Source organism: Tupaia chinensis, unplaced genomic scaffold, assembly GCF_000334495.1.
Source record: "Tupaia chinensis unplaced genomic scaffold, TupChi_1.0 Scaffold000280_1, whole genome shotgun sequence".
In the NCBI taxonomy this organism is placed as follows: domain Eukaryota; kingdom Metazoa; phylum Chordata; class Mammalia; order Scandentia; family Tupaiidae; genus Tupaia; species Tupaia belangeri.
Window position 1 is genome coordinate 1715832 of NW_006159763.1, and position 14047 is coordinate 1729878.

The window sequence follows — 14047 nt, forward strand, 5'->3', positions numbered from 1 at the left end:
TCACATCAAGGAGAATGTTGAGTTAGAAGGGAGAAAGTAAAGTATAAAGATGTAAAAATCAGGAAACTGTACATAAGTGTACTTTATTAACGAACATTCATTTATGTTTAATGTACAGCATCCTTACTGGGACTTAAAAATAGAATGGTGAAAGATGATTTGGTGGGAGTCATTGTTTGGGGAATAAAATCAATTTAATCTCACTTTGCTTTCAATCTCTTCTGCCAAGGCTCATACTGCATCTTCTAATTCAAACAGAAGTGTCTCCAGAAACCTTTGGATCACATATTACAAAGCCCCATCTGTCTTACTCTTTAAAAATTAGCATTTTAGTTTAATTCACTTATAAATTTTCTGACATTAGCTTGATTTTTCTCCTCCCCCTCTTTTTGTCATCTAAGAACACAACTGGCATCCTTTAGATTTGGATTGAACTGGAAGATTAATTTTTATCTATTTGAAATTCTTTTTAGTAGTAAGCAGGGTAAAAAATAAATACAATTTACAACATCATAATGCAAATATCTATGTACAAGAATGTTGCAGCATTGTTTATGAGTACAAAAAATTGGAAACAAATGTCTATGAATTGAGGGATGGTTAAGGCAAAAATTGCTAAATCATTAATAACTGCTAAACAGAGTGAGTGTGTGTGTGCGTGTGTGTGCACACACACCCTGATATGGGATGCTGTGCAATGATATATTAAGTAGAAACGAGCAAGCTGCAAACAGGCAGCTGAGGGCCAGCCTGTGGCACTGTATTAAATCAGCCAGATCCCACATGGCCGACTGCACAGTTTGAGTCCCAGACTCGGAGGCTTGAAAAATATGCTGGGGGCCTGTGTGTGTGTGCGCACGCATGTGCCCAAAACCTTGAAAGGAGGCAGAGATGGAGAAGGGATTGTGACATGACCATTCCCCATAGGGGGTGCTTTCTCATTTTCCTTCTCCCCCCACCCCTGAGTACATTACCCTTGGGCACAATTTAAAAAAACAAAAACAGTTGTAGCTATAGAAATAAAGCAAAGCTTTTAAAAAGTGTTGTCTTTATGTGAGAGCACAGGAAGGAGATTACAATGCACGTACCACCTGAGGATGTGATTACCTCAGCAGTGGGGACAGGGAACGAAGTGGAGGGGACAGGGAGACAGTCACATTTTTTTCTATAGCCTTGTGGTATGTTTGAACCTTCTACAATAAGAGTGTGTAGATTCGTGTTATCTTGTAATAAAAAAAAATTCAAATGAAAAGCAAAAATTCCTGAATTGCCAAGCAATATAACAAAAATAGCAAATGACACAATTAAGGGTCATCGGACATTTAAATTAAAAAAAATTTTTTTGAGAGATTTTTGCTATTGGGTGTGTGCACTTGCTGGAGAAACAGAGATAGAAAGCAAGAAGTCACCCCCCTGGGGTAATGGCCACACTGCAACGCCTTCTCCTCTATTCTCCTCTCAGGATCTTGGGCACGCATGCACGCGTGCCCAGCGTGAGTTTAAGCCACCAGGTCCGGGACGCGAACCGCAGTCGACTACATGGAAGTCCAGTAACATAGCCATTATACCAACTGCTGGTCCCTAAATCAGACATTTTCAAAGGCCTCCCTTCTATACCAATTTGAATCATCTCCTATCTACACTCAAGGCAAAATAAAAGGGAAAGACATTTAAAATGTATATATGGGAGGAAGTTTATTAAAGTTGAAGGTAACAATGAGTGTGTAACTATCTACTGAACATAAAGAGATTATTATTTTAGGGCCAGGCCTGGGCCTAGTGGTTTGTAGTTGAAAAGGAATTTATAAAATTTGGTCATGTAAGAAGGACATCCACAGAGGAACACAAAAGAGAGGAACAGCATTTAGCTGAGATCTTGGGCGTTGGCTCGCGGCAGCTCCCGCTCGGCTGTGTGATCTCCAGTGGATTATTTAATCTTCTGGGAGACCCCGCTTTCCAGCTTCCTTACAAATGGGGGCACCACTCGGCATCATCGGTTGCAGTAGGACTAGAGAAGGAAATGTAAGAAGACTTCGGCTCTGGGCTCCCTGGCAGCCTGGCGGGGTCCCTCGGAGCCACATGCTCCTCAGGCATTTCCTACCCAATCTCTCCTGGTTCCCCATCACCCGGGACAGACTGCCTCGTGGCATGAACTTTCCCGGCCAGTCCGGCCCCTTCTTCTCCAGTATGGCCCATGGATTTTCCCCTAGTGAGCCTCCCAGACTTCTAATTCCACCTCGGCATTTGCTTCCTAGCAGGTCTGGGACTCACACAGGGGCTGTGGAAGTCCCTATGCGCTGGCAATAATGAGAAACAGGACGTTGCGAACAGAGGCCAAGACAGAGCCAAGACACTTAGCCAAGGGCCGGCCTGCGGGGACGGTGGGACACTGCAATGGCACTTAGTCCAGGCGGTCAGCCTGCCTGGGGAACCTGCCCGAGAGACGGGATTTCTGTTCCAATCTGTTCTGTTGCTAATAACGGAAATGCCTGAGTCTGGGAAATTTATACAAATAGAGGCTTATTAAGCTCATGATTTGGGAGCCCAAGGTGGAGGGGCTGTGTCTGGTGAGGGTCCTCTTGCTGCTGGATAATGTGGCAGAGGGCAGGAGCAGAGCAGAGCAGGTGTGTCTGCCCCTCTCATTCCTTCTCCGTAAACCCACCAGTTCTCCAGCCTGGGGTCCACCCTGGTACCTACGCACTTCCCAGAGGCCCCATCTCTGAACCCACGTTTGGACTAAGTCTCTACTCTCACACCACCACGACAAAGGCCTCCAGATTTGAACATGAACTTTAGGGGACACATTCACACCACAGTGGTTGCCCATGCCCTTCTTGTAGCTCTGAGGCCCAAAATGCTGGAGTCAGAGGAGTGCGGGGGATGGAGACCAGTTAGGGTCTGTGGCCCTCCAGTGGCCCTCCAGTGGCCTCTGCTAGCATCTGGGTCACTCTCACTTTCAGGCCTGGCAAAGGTCGTAGGTCCTTTTGGATGGATATGGACCCCTTCTCTTACATCTTTTACAGACTTTTCCAGTCTTATCTTGGGGGAGTTCTTCTCTCAGTGAGAGACGTGGCAGCCAGGAGCTCAGGCCTGCCCCCTAGGGATGGCTGTTGTGAGCTCACAGCTGACCAGCAGCCCCAGGTGGCTGCCCCCTCCCCTGGAACACTGCTCTGGCTGGTGGCAGCCAGTTTTCTCTGGGAGTTTGCCTTCCTGCCCCGTCCCTCCCGAGGTGCCCCACAGCATGACTAGTGACTGATGCGAGGTACAGAGGCTGTCCCTCTGTCTCAGGGTGGGCAGTCTGCATGCGGCTTGTGCTTCAGGGTCGTGCTGCTGTGGATCAGGCTAAGAACAGACTTTTAGGACCCATATCCTCCTCAGCTTCACCGTCTACACCAGGCTCCACCGCCCTGCCCTTTCGGTCCTTCCTGCAGAGCACTTCCTGCTCAGAGTCTGGGGTCTGCTCAAAGGCGGTGATGTCTAAGGAGCAGCCTGTGAGGATGGGGCTCATAGGTCACCCAGCCTTAAGGACCTGACCTGAAACTGCCTGCTTTTCCCAAAGTACGACCCACGAATCTGCTTAAAAATGTAGATTCCTGGCCCTGCCGATAGAACTGGCCTTTTCAACAGCTCCAGCAGTGGGCAAGATGACCGAGGTTCACCCCACATGCTCGCTGTCTTCTCCACTCCCCCTCGCTCCTTGCCTCCTCACCCAGCAGGCTCTTCCTTCTGCTCCCGAAGCCCTAAGCAAGTTGTTTCCTCACCCCTGTCTGCCTGGCGGCTTCTGCTAACGCTTGCCCGGTGCTGACTGCCAGGCAGGGAACTCTCCCTCCACGGAAACGGCCACTCGTTTCCCTGAATCCCACGCCTCTTTGCTTCCTAGAGCCTCCAACGGTCTGTGCAATGAACTTAACACTTTATTATATTTTCGTTTAAAAATGTGTTTTTAAAAGCCTAATTATTTTGAGAGAGAGAAGCACCTTCAACATGCTGTAATCCACCTGCCCCTGTAGCCCCCCAGCCAGCAGGATCACGGGCATGTGTGCCAGGCCTTTACAGGTTAACCTGGGAGCTGGACCTGGACATGCCAGATGGACCCAGCATCCCTGAGCAGCGCCATACTGCTGCGCCAGGGCCAGCCCTATCACACCCTTAGTTACTTTGTCGGCAACCTTTCACCCCGGCCTTTCCCCTGATCCACTTTATAATCTGCTTGAAGACTGTGAAAGTGGCTTTATGCTTTTCTTAAGCTGTCATTCAACATTATGCAAAACTTCAATGTTTTATCTAGTCAGTAAAGATCTGTTGAGCATGTATGATATGCTAGGCACAGGGTCAACTGATGAGACAAGGATGAATGCATTGTCTTTGAAATACAATCTAACTGATTAAACACTTTCCAGAGGAATTTTATTGTAAAAATAAATAAATAAAAATAGCATTAAAAGGCTTCAGTTCTGGGACCAGCAGTTAGCATAATGGCTATGTCGCTGGACTCCCATGTAGTCATCGTGTTTTGAGTCCCAGACCCGGTGGCTTAAACTCACACTGGGCGCGTGTGCGTGCGTGCCCAAGATCCCAAGAAGAGAATGGAGGAGAAGGGATTGTGGCGTGGCCATCCCCCCTGGGGGGGGGGTGATTTCTTGCTTTCTGTCTCTCTATCTTTCTGGCAAGCGCATGCACCCTATAGCAAAAAACCTCTCCAAAAAAAAAAAGAAGGCTTCAGTTCATTTACTCATTCACCGAGTATGAACTTGGCACCGATTCTGCACCAGACACCACTGAGGTGTGGGGACATGATGGCAAGTGAAACAAACACAGGGCCTGCCCTACAGAAGCTGTGGTTTGACGGAGTAGATGGACTGATTTTATGATAATTCAGTTACAAAATGTTAAGTGCCGTGTGACAGAGAACAGCAACTATGTGTTACGAAGGGCTGTGTGCGGCCCTAAAGCACCTCGCCCTGAGGTTAGGTAACACTTGGAATCAGGAGACCTGGGAGAAGAGATAAGGAAATGTTCCAAGCACTGGACACCGCGTGTGCAAAGGCCATGAGGCCAGAGGGAGCTTGGCTTCTAGGAACTAAAAGAGGCAGCAGAGCCAGAACCCAAGGAGCGCTGGTGAGAGGGGAGGGGGGGCAGGTGAGGCTAGGCCTGGGGTGGCAAGAATCAGATCTACCGGGCCTTGAAGGCCACATGGAGGAGTCAGCTCTTCTTTCCAAGTCAGTTGGCAGCCAATGAAATGAGTCTGCTCAGATGACACAGGCACAGAAAGGACTCTGGCTGAAATTTGGCTGAGACTCCGGGGCGGGGGACACCCCCAGGTACTGCCTGGTCTGGCTGCTGTGAGGCCCAGCCTCATCCTTCAAGGCTCCTGTGCTGGCCCCCGGCCCAGGCTGGTCCCTCTGCTGAGAAAGCTCTGCCTGCCTCCAGTGCGGTCCGCTCCTATCAGAACGTGAAACCCGCCCCTCCCAGAGACCCACCGGCCACCTCTGTGAGGTCCGGTTCAAGGTCCGCTTCTTGGTCCCGTTCTGCTCCCTCTTAGCCTGCGATTCTTCCCTTCTTGGCACTGATTACATTTGCAGCCCTTTATTTATTTGACTTGTTTCTTTAGTTTCTAATCTCCCTCCTATAAACTCCATGAGGGAAAGAACCGCTGCCCAGAATCCCTGTCTCGTGTGGTGGCAGCCCAGGTGGGTGCTTAGTGGCGAAGGTGCTGGCCGGTTGGGGGTCAAGTGGATGGGACAGGAGCAGTGATGTGGCCTGGAGGCTGGACTGAAGCGGCTGTTCTCAAATCATTTGCTTTCAGGGCCTCTTTTTACTCTTAAAATGTACTAAGGACCCGCACTTTCATCATAAAAGCACTGACTGGAATGATCTCTGCGGCTGCAGCTCTGGATTAATGAAAATCAAGTTCCGTCCTCAGACAAGAGGTGAAGGAGGGAAACAGAGCCGGCCGGTTCTGGTTTTACCTTCCTGCTGTCTTTGTCAGAAGACATTGCTGGCCCGCTGTTTGGATTTTTAAAGACAGCAAGATATTTGTAAATGATCTGACAATAAATAACTCACAACAGGAAAAAAAAAAAAAAACGTATTAAGGACCCGAATGACTTGTTTATGTGATACATCTATCAAGATATATCATCTTAGGGACCAGCAGTTAGCGTAATGGCTATGTCGCTGGACTCCCATGTAGTTGACCGTGGTTCAAGTTCCGGACCCGGTGGCTTAAACTCACACTGGGCGCGTGTGCGTGCGTGCCCAAGATCCCGAGAGGAGACTGGAGGAGAAGGGATTGCGGTGTGACCATCCCCTCTGGGGGGTGATTTCTCGCTTTCCATCTCTTTGTCTCTCTCTGTCTTTATGGTGAGCGCACGAGCCCTGTAGGAAAAACCTCTCCAAAAAAAAAAAAAGATATATCATCTTAGAAATTGAAACGGAACATTTAAAACTCCTTAATTGGGTGACAATGAACAGTACTATACCCATTAGGCAGTAGGATAACATTATAAAAACTCATTCAGAACAGAGAGTCGGGGAGATGAGCAGGGCTGATTCGCTAACCCCACTGCTCCATGTTGGACGTCTGGCTCAGTGGTGAGCCGGAGACTCTCACCTGCTCCAGCATTTCACGTGGTGCCAATTCACATAACAGGTAGCTCTGGGAAGCTCTGCCGTGCGCATGAGAAAGTGAATGGCAAAGGCAGATGGCATCCCGGTGTCATATCAAAATAGCCTTTTGGACTCTCTCGAAGGCCTCCAGGAGACCCAGGGCACACTAGGGGAACTGCTGGCTCCGGAGTTCTCTAAGAGGCAAGCCTTAGTTACACAATTAGTGACGTCCCCAGTGCTGTGACTGCGAATGGCTACCGTGGAGCCACTACATGTTCTGTGTGGCAAGCACCGATCTTGTCGTGCTTCACGCTTGACGCATCCGTGATGTCGGCAAACACAAATAAAGCACACACAAACAACATTGTGTCTGTGTACGCTTTTCCACAATAACGCTGGGCATTTCTATCTTTGAGAAAGTGACCAACACAGCTCACCAAATTTGTAGTTTGGGGCTGTAAGGCTGAGCCCAACTCCAAATGTGGGCTTCTATTACCTTCTACAATTCAATTACTTTTGAAATCTAACTTTGATTTAAATGTATTTTTGAGCCATTTCATTTTTAAGAGCTCATTTGGAGATCTTAAAAAATTAATTAAATCTTTTGTCTGTGAAGTTTAATTCTTCTACTTCTGCCATATTACCTACAGCCTGTGAGAGACATTGCCAATCATTTGGGTAATTTGCACCTAAAATAAAGGTGCAGGAAAGTTGAAATGAGAAGCAGCTGGAATATGAGTTCCTTAGTTTCTCTTGCTAAGATTTTGGATGAAAATTCACAGAACTTTCCTCTGCTTTTGCGGTTGCCTTTTTTAGGCGCCTCTAGGAGCAAGTGGTACTTGGATTGAGTCTTACTGAAGGCCCTGCTTTCTCCAGCCACCTGGTAACCACCACTCTCTCTCTGTCCCGACCTGCAGGACAGTTGAACAGGTTTCCCGAGGGAAGGAGTGACAGACGGGATGAACAGTGCAGTGTTACAACACGGAGATGATGCAGTGTCACAGCTCTTCAGGGACATCCAGAGATGACGCAGTGTTACAACTCTTCAGGGTTGTCCATTTATTGTGGGCAGCACGGAGACGACACAGTGTCACAGCTCTTCAGGGTCGTCCGGAGACAACACAGTGTCACAACTCTTCAGGGTCATCCAGAGATTGTGGGCCAGGGATCGTGGTTATATACATGTTGGTGGGTGGTGACTGGTTATGTGAAGGATTGTAAAAGGTGGGTTATGATTGGTTGTTTTTGTGGACCAATCATGAGGTGCCGGATATGCAAATCTGAGGGATTCTAAGCTCACTGATTTGCTATGGGAAGTGGCCAATCAGAGTATGGTTTTGAAGGTGAGATTTTGAAGGGGAGCCAATCATGGCCTTTGGCATTGTGTAATTGTTTGCTGAGAAACCGAAACCTAAGGGCGATATTCGCTGGTGCCCAGCCTCCCACATCTCTCAACCTTGAATATGAACTCTTAGAGATGCTCACTGGGGGGACTCTTTTCCTCCATTTTTTTTTTCCCTTCTTGGGTGATTCTGGGCATGTGTGCATATGCACCTGGCATGTTTTTCAAGCTGCCATGCCTGGGACTTGAAACACATGGTTGGCTGCGTGGGATTCAACCACCTTAATCACCATGTCATTATGGGCTTTAAAATGTTTATAGCCACAAATATCTATAGAGGGATGTAGGACTGAATTTTGAGAAAACAGGCCAACATAGGGGCGGGCCATTATTGTCCTGATGGTATTGATCCAGTGGGTCTTAAAGAACAGGCACACAGCTGGCTACAGTATCCTGAGAGGAAGAAGAGGAAGTCCATTAGGGTGGCCATGTGTGAACATCTAAAACTGCCTCGATTGTGTATGATTACAATAATACTGGCTCCTGCTTTACCCCACAGCTAAGTGTGTTAAACAGGTAGGTGTTTCTGGCAACTCTTGAAGGTACTCAGCTCAGCTGGGACAAAAGTTTTAAAAGGGAGTAAAGGGTGGGATCAGCAGATGGCAAAACGTTTACATCATTGGACTCCCATGTAGTCAACCATGGTTCGAGTCCAGGACCTGGCAGTTTAAAAAATGCACGCTGGGGGACCAGTAGTTGGCATAATGGCTATGTCGCTGGACTCCCATGTAGTCGACTGCCATTCAAGTCTCAGACCCAGTAGCCTGAACTCACGCTGGGCATGTATGTGTTTGTGTGTGTGTGCCCAAGATTCCAAGAGGAGAATGGAGGGGAAGGGATTACGGCATGGCCATCCCCCTGGAGGGTGATTTCTCACTTTCTGTCTCTCTGTCCTTCTGGCAAGCACACATGCCCTATAGCAAAAACCTCTCCAAAAAAAAAAAAAAATGCAAGCTGGACATGTGTGCACGTGTGCCTAAAACCCTGATAAGAGAATGAAGGAGAAGGGATTGTGGTATGGCCCCAGGGGTACCAGGGGGGTGATTGCTTGCTTTTCGTTTCTCTGTCTCTCTGGCAAGTGCATGTGCCCTATAGCAAAAATCTCTCTTAAAAAAAAAAAAAGTGAGTAAAGGGGGTTCCATCAGGTGGCATAGCAGTTAAGGCACTGGACTCCCACAGTTTGAGCCCCGGATGTGGCAGCTCTAAATACACACTGGGTACATGTGTGTGCATGCCTGGAATCCTGAGAGGAGAATGAGGAGAAGGGATTGCAGTGTGGCCATTCCTCTGGGGGGGTGACTTCTCACTCTCTCTTTGCATCTGTCTCTCTGTCAAGCACATGTACCCTATAGCAAAAATCTCTCTCTTAAAAAAAAAGAGAGAAAATGGGTAAAGGAATTCATATTGCATTTAACAAACTCTAGACCCTACCCCAAACCCTAGTCTAAATAAGAGTACTTTCACTGGGTTTCCAGAACTTGAGGGCAGAGATGAGCACGTTCACGTCTGTGTGCTCAGCATGTGCTGGACATGTGGGAAGTGCTCAGCAAGGCGGTTATGTGAATGGTCTCCGTGCCTGACGTGTGCCTATCACTCCTTTCATTCTTGGGATGCCTGCCTGGTTGGAGTGCTTTCGCCTGGGGGTATTACGTTGCAAGAGCCCACCATGTCTGTTAAGTAAAAAAATCTGTTTGACTGTGCACTGGGCCCTAAGTGACCATGGGAGTGAGACACGGACAGACGAGGTTCTCCACCGAGCTTGTGTATTTGGCTACAGCTCTGTAGTAACTGTACCACGGGATGCCCGGCAGTATGACCTGAGCAGCCTTTCCTGCCTCATCTTCTGTAGGAGGCCAAAGCAACGTGGTGGAAAAAGCACGAGACACGACTCTGGACTCTGCTTGTACATCCTCACCGTGTGCTGCATCTACTGCTGCAGACCCACTGTCCCGAAACTCACTGGCTTGGAACTGCTAACGAAGACTTTCCTTAACCAACCTTTGGCTCCTCTGTGCCCTCGTCTCAGCTGGGCCTCAACCTTGGCCTATGAGAACCACAAACTCTCAGCCCAGCCATCCACCCTGCACAGTAAGACTCAAGAACACAGTAGCCTCGTCTACCGCTCAAGGCCATGTCTTGCATTTCTGAGCCCTTCTTGAGTCCCTGCCTGGGAAAGCTCAAGGCTGCCCAAAGCATTTACTGCTTGAGATTTACCTTGACCCAACACCTGCCTTATCTAACAGTTCTCAAAAATAAAAAAAAAAATAAAATAAAATAGCCCCTTTACACCCTTTTGTGTAATTTTCCACTTGTCTGACTCTGCGTGAGCCCCTGCTTGTTCCTCCTCCCTCTCCCTCATTCCCTCCTCAGAAATGCCCTGTCACCTCTGCACTGAGTCGTGCTCAGTGTACACTGAGGCCTCTCTCCCCTCCTGTAGGAGTCGAGTAAACGTCCAGCTGTTTCTGTCTGAGCCTACGGTAAACGCTTGACTCATACGGTTTCAGAGGGCCGGGCACTCAGGAGAGCCTTAGCTGGGTGATTTGGCTCTGGGTCTCTCCGTCATCTGGACTGGACTGGGGCTGGAGGGTCTGGTCTGCTTGCAAAGCAGTCCACTCACGTGGCTGATAAGCCAGTGCTGGCCGTGGTGGGAGGCTGGTTTTCACCACACGGACCTCAGCTTCCCCCCACACCCCAAGTGAAGAGACAAGATGGGAGCTGCAATCCTTTACAGCCTAGCCTAGAAGTCTCTCACTGTCACTTCTGCAGGGTTCTGTTGATCTCACAAGCCCTTCCTATTCACTGTGGGAAGAACTCCAAGGGCGTGGATACTGAGAGGCAGGAGTCACTGGGGGCTATTTAGGCGGCTGGCTGCCATGACTGTCAGTATCTACGTCATGACCTTGGGCAGGTTACTACCACTTTCTGGGCCGAAATAGTAAGGGAGGGTTAGGCTCAGTTTAGGAGGTCCCTCCCAGCTCTGACTGCTCCTTCTCCTAAGTAAGAGTTCTTCCATACACGAAGGAGTTAACGTGCTTACAGAAGCACTGCTCACAGAGTGACTTGTCGCCAGGGTCTGGCCCACTTCCTAGAATCGGGCTGCTTGTTTGCGGGGACGGGGGAGGGGTCGCAGCAGCTGTCTGGGTTTCCCATCGTTTCTGCTCGCACTTCCGAGGTCAGGGAGATGGGAGGGGACAGGAACAGGTGGCTCCTGAGGCTGGCTTGGATCAGCCCCGATACAAAGACACTAAGAACTTGGAAATGAAACGCAAGTGGGGAAATTGGCAGGCTGCCCTTGGAAGGAGCTGGTCCTGGTTCTGCTCCTTTTAGGAGTTTTGCACCTGATTAATGATTCTGTTCAGGATGGATTAAGCTGCTAGGACCTCTCTCCATTTGGCAGTGCCAGCTCCTTCCTCCTAACACTTCTTTCTTTTTTTTTCGCTAGTCCCAGTTTTCCCTACCCGCAGCTTGTTCTCGAGGCAGGCCACTGGTCTGAGATGAACTCGGTTTTCACCAAATGGCGACACCATTGACTCTTCTCTCAGGCGAGGACTGGGGAGAGATGGGCCCATGACCGCAGGTGGCGAGAGCTCAAGTCGAAAGTGTCCTGGGTCCCAGATTCCAAGTGTCTCTTGTCTTCCTCAGGTTTCATACTGTACAAGTATCTTGCCTTCGGGTTCCTGGCTCTGCTCTGTCCTCCCAGAAACGAGCAGGGAGAGGGCAGAGAGCAAGCCACCAGACCACAGAACTGCGGGCCTGATGTCCCTGGCAGAGGTGATGCTTCCCACCTGCCTCTGTCTGCTCCCGTTCCACGCATGGCCTTACACAAGAGGGCGAAGCCTGGAAGTCAGGGTCTCCTCATTCTGCCCACGACTGCCAAGGGCTCTCTCTTCCATCCTTCGTCTTCTAAAGAGCATGCGTTTAGTACTCTTCCTGCTTGACAGCTGTCAGCGAGCCTTTGCTCGGACCTCGGCTGTTCTGGGGACAGAGTGGCAGTGGGGAGACGAGGGAGCCTGGCTGCACCTGGGCTCCAGTCCTGCCCCCGCCCCTGTTCTGAACTCCACTCTCCTCTTGGCCCTGCCTGCCTTCCCCCATGTCCCCCAGTGTCCCTTGCCACCTTCCAAGTCATTCTCTATTCAGCCGGGGGAGGCCGAGCACTTCCCTCCAGGGGAAGCAGCCCAAGGCCTGCCGGCTCCCTGACTCCAGGTGCCCGCCCTCACGGCCACTCTGGAGCCAGCACAATGGGTCTTTATGCCTCGCTGTGAGCTTTCCTGGCCCCAGCTGCCCCGTGCTCTGGTTTTCCTCAGTCTTTTCTCCAGTGTTTCTTTTTTCCAGTTGACTTGGTTATTACAGTCCATGGCCTGGGGAAGAAAGGCCCTGGAGGCTGGGCCTGATGCCCGGGTTGTAAGAGCAAGTGTGCTCCCAGCCCTGCCACATGTCACCTGGAGGTGAGGACCACACCCCTAACAGGCCTCTGGGCCCCGCCTTCCTGGGCTCCTCTGTTGTGATCACCACCTCCTGTCAAGGTCCTGGACCCACCAGACAGGGATATTTCTCTCTCTCTCTCCCCCCCTCCCTTTCCCTCCCTTCCTTCTTTTATTTTTGCTATAGGGCAGTATGCTCACCAGAGAGAAAGACAAGAGACAAGGAAAGTAAGAAAGAACACCGCTCCCACCCTCCCAAGGCGATGGCCATGCCGCAATCCCTTCTCCTCCATTCTCCTTTTGAGATTTTGGGCCACACGCACACAGGCCTGGAGTGATTTTCAAGCTGCCTGTTCAGACTGGAACCACACACACCGACATGTAGGGTTCAGCCGCCAGAACCTGTCGCCACCTGCTGGCCCAGACTGGGATATTTCTAAAGGGATACTAAGTGTAGAGAGGTAGGGAGGCCATCATTTCTACTCTACCTCAGGCGGAAGTACAACAAGAAGATCATCATACTTAAAAAGGTTCCAGGACAGCTCCGTGGCAGGGGGTTGAGGGAGCCGTATCCCACATGGCTGGCACCGCAGTTTGAATCCCAGCCCTCATGACTTGAGACACACACAGAGCATATGTGTGTGCATGCTCAAAAGCCAGCAGGACAGAGAAATGGAGAGGAGGGATTGCGGCATGACCAGGCCTTGCTGGCAGGGTCCTGTTTGTCCTTTCCACTTTCTCTGTCTCTCTGGTGTTGGTGCTTCTGGGAAAAAGAAAAAGGAAGGAAGGAAGGAAGGAAAGGAGGGAGGGAGGGAAGGAGTGAGGGAGGGAGGGAGGAAGACAGGGAAAAACTGCTCCAGTGAAAGGCAAGGCTTGAGGCTGGGGCAGTGGAAGCAGAGTTGCCAAGACCCAGGGCTGGGGGACTTCAGCTGTGGCGAGACCACCGTCCAGGTAGCAGGTAGGTGGTGCCCGGCTGCACCAGCCAGCCCTTCTGGAAGGCCCTCCTCCAACTGCAGAACGGACTCCCCCTTCACTCTTGTTTACAAGGGGTTACTAGAACTTCTGAGAGCTACAAAATGTGGTGTTGACAGGAAACAGCTGCTTTAAATTTAAAATAAAATTAAAATTAAACCCCTTAAATTTATAATCAGATCACTGGCGCTTCCTTCCCCTCACGCTCCCTTTCTTTCTTCTTCGACAGGGTCTCATTATGTCGCTCTTCTCCGGCCTCAGCCCCAGGAGCAGCTGGGGCTACAGGTGCCGCGCCAGGAGCCTGGCTTGTAGAGTGGGTGGGGAATGAACCTAGGCCTCCCACGTGGCCACCGCCTGTGGAGGAGCAGTTTTTTATGTGTGCCACCCCGGCTGGGCTGGAGGTTCGTCTCCAAGGTCTTAGATTTCATGGGAAAAATGCAACAGTTAATATGGAGAACAGAGATCAGCCACGACGAGGGAAACAAAATCGCCACCGCCTGTGTTCTGTCCTTGTTTCCGTTCATGTCCGGGAGGTGGGCATCTGCTCGGCTGTTTCCCCACACCGCCCGGAGGTGAGCGTCCGCGCGTCATTTCCGTCCAGGTCCGGGAGGTGAACATCCGTGGGGTCGTTTCCCTCCCTACA

General features: G+C 50.2%; 1 protein-coding gene across 2 annotated transcripts in view; it reads right to left on the bottom strand.

Moving 5' to 3' along the window:
- Positions 1–1691: 1691 nt before the first annotated feature.
- The window catches only part of XRCC2 (X-ray repair cross complementing 2), a 118963-nt gene continuing 106607 nt past the window's right edge, over positions 1692–14047 (bottom strand). For both annotated transcript variants that reach the window (XR_003549638.1, XM_006150243.1), the window contains one exon: positions 1692–2008. Coding sequence is in view for 1 of the 2 variants with exons in the window: in XM_006150243.1 (XP_006150305.1) it covers positions 1966–2008 (43 nt within the window). In the remaining variant the exon portion in view is untranslated. The remainder of the gene's footprint in view (positions 2009–14047) is intronic.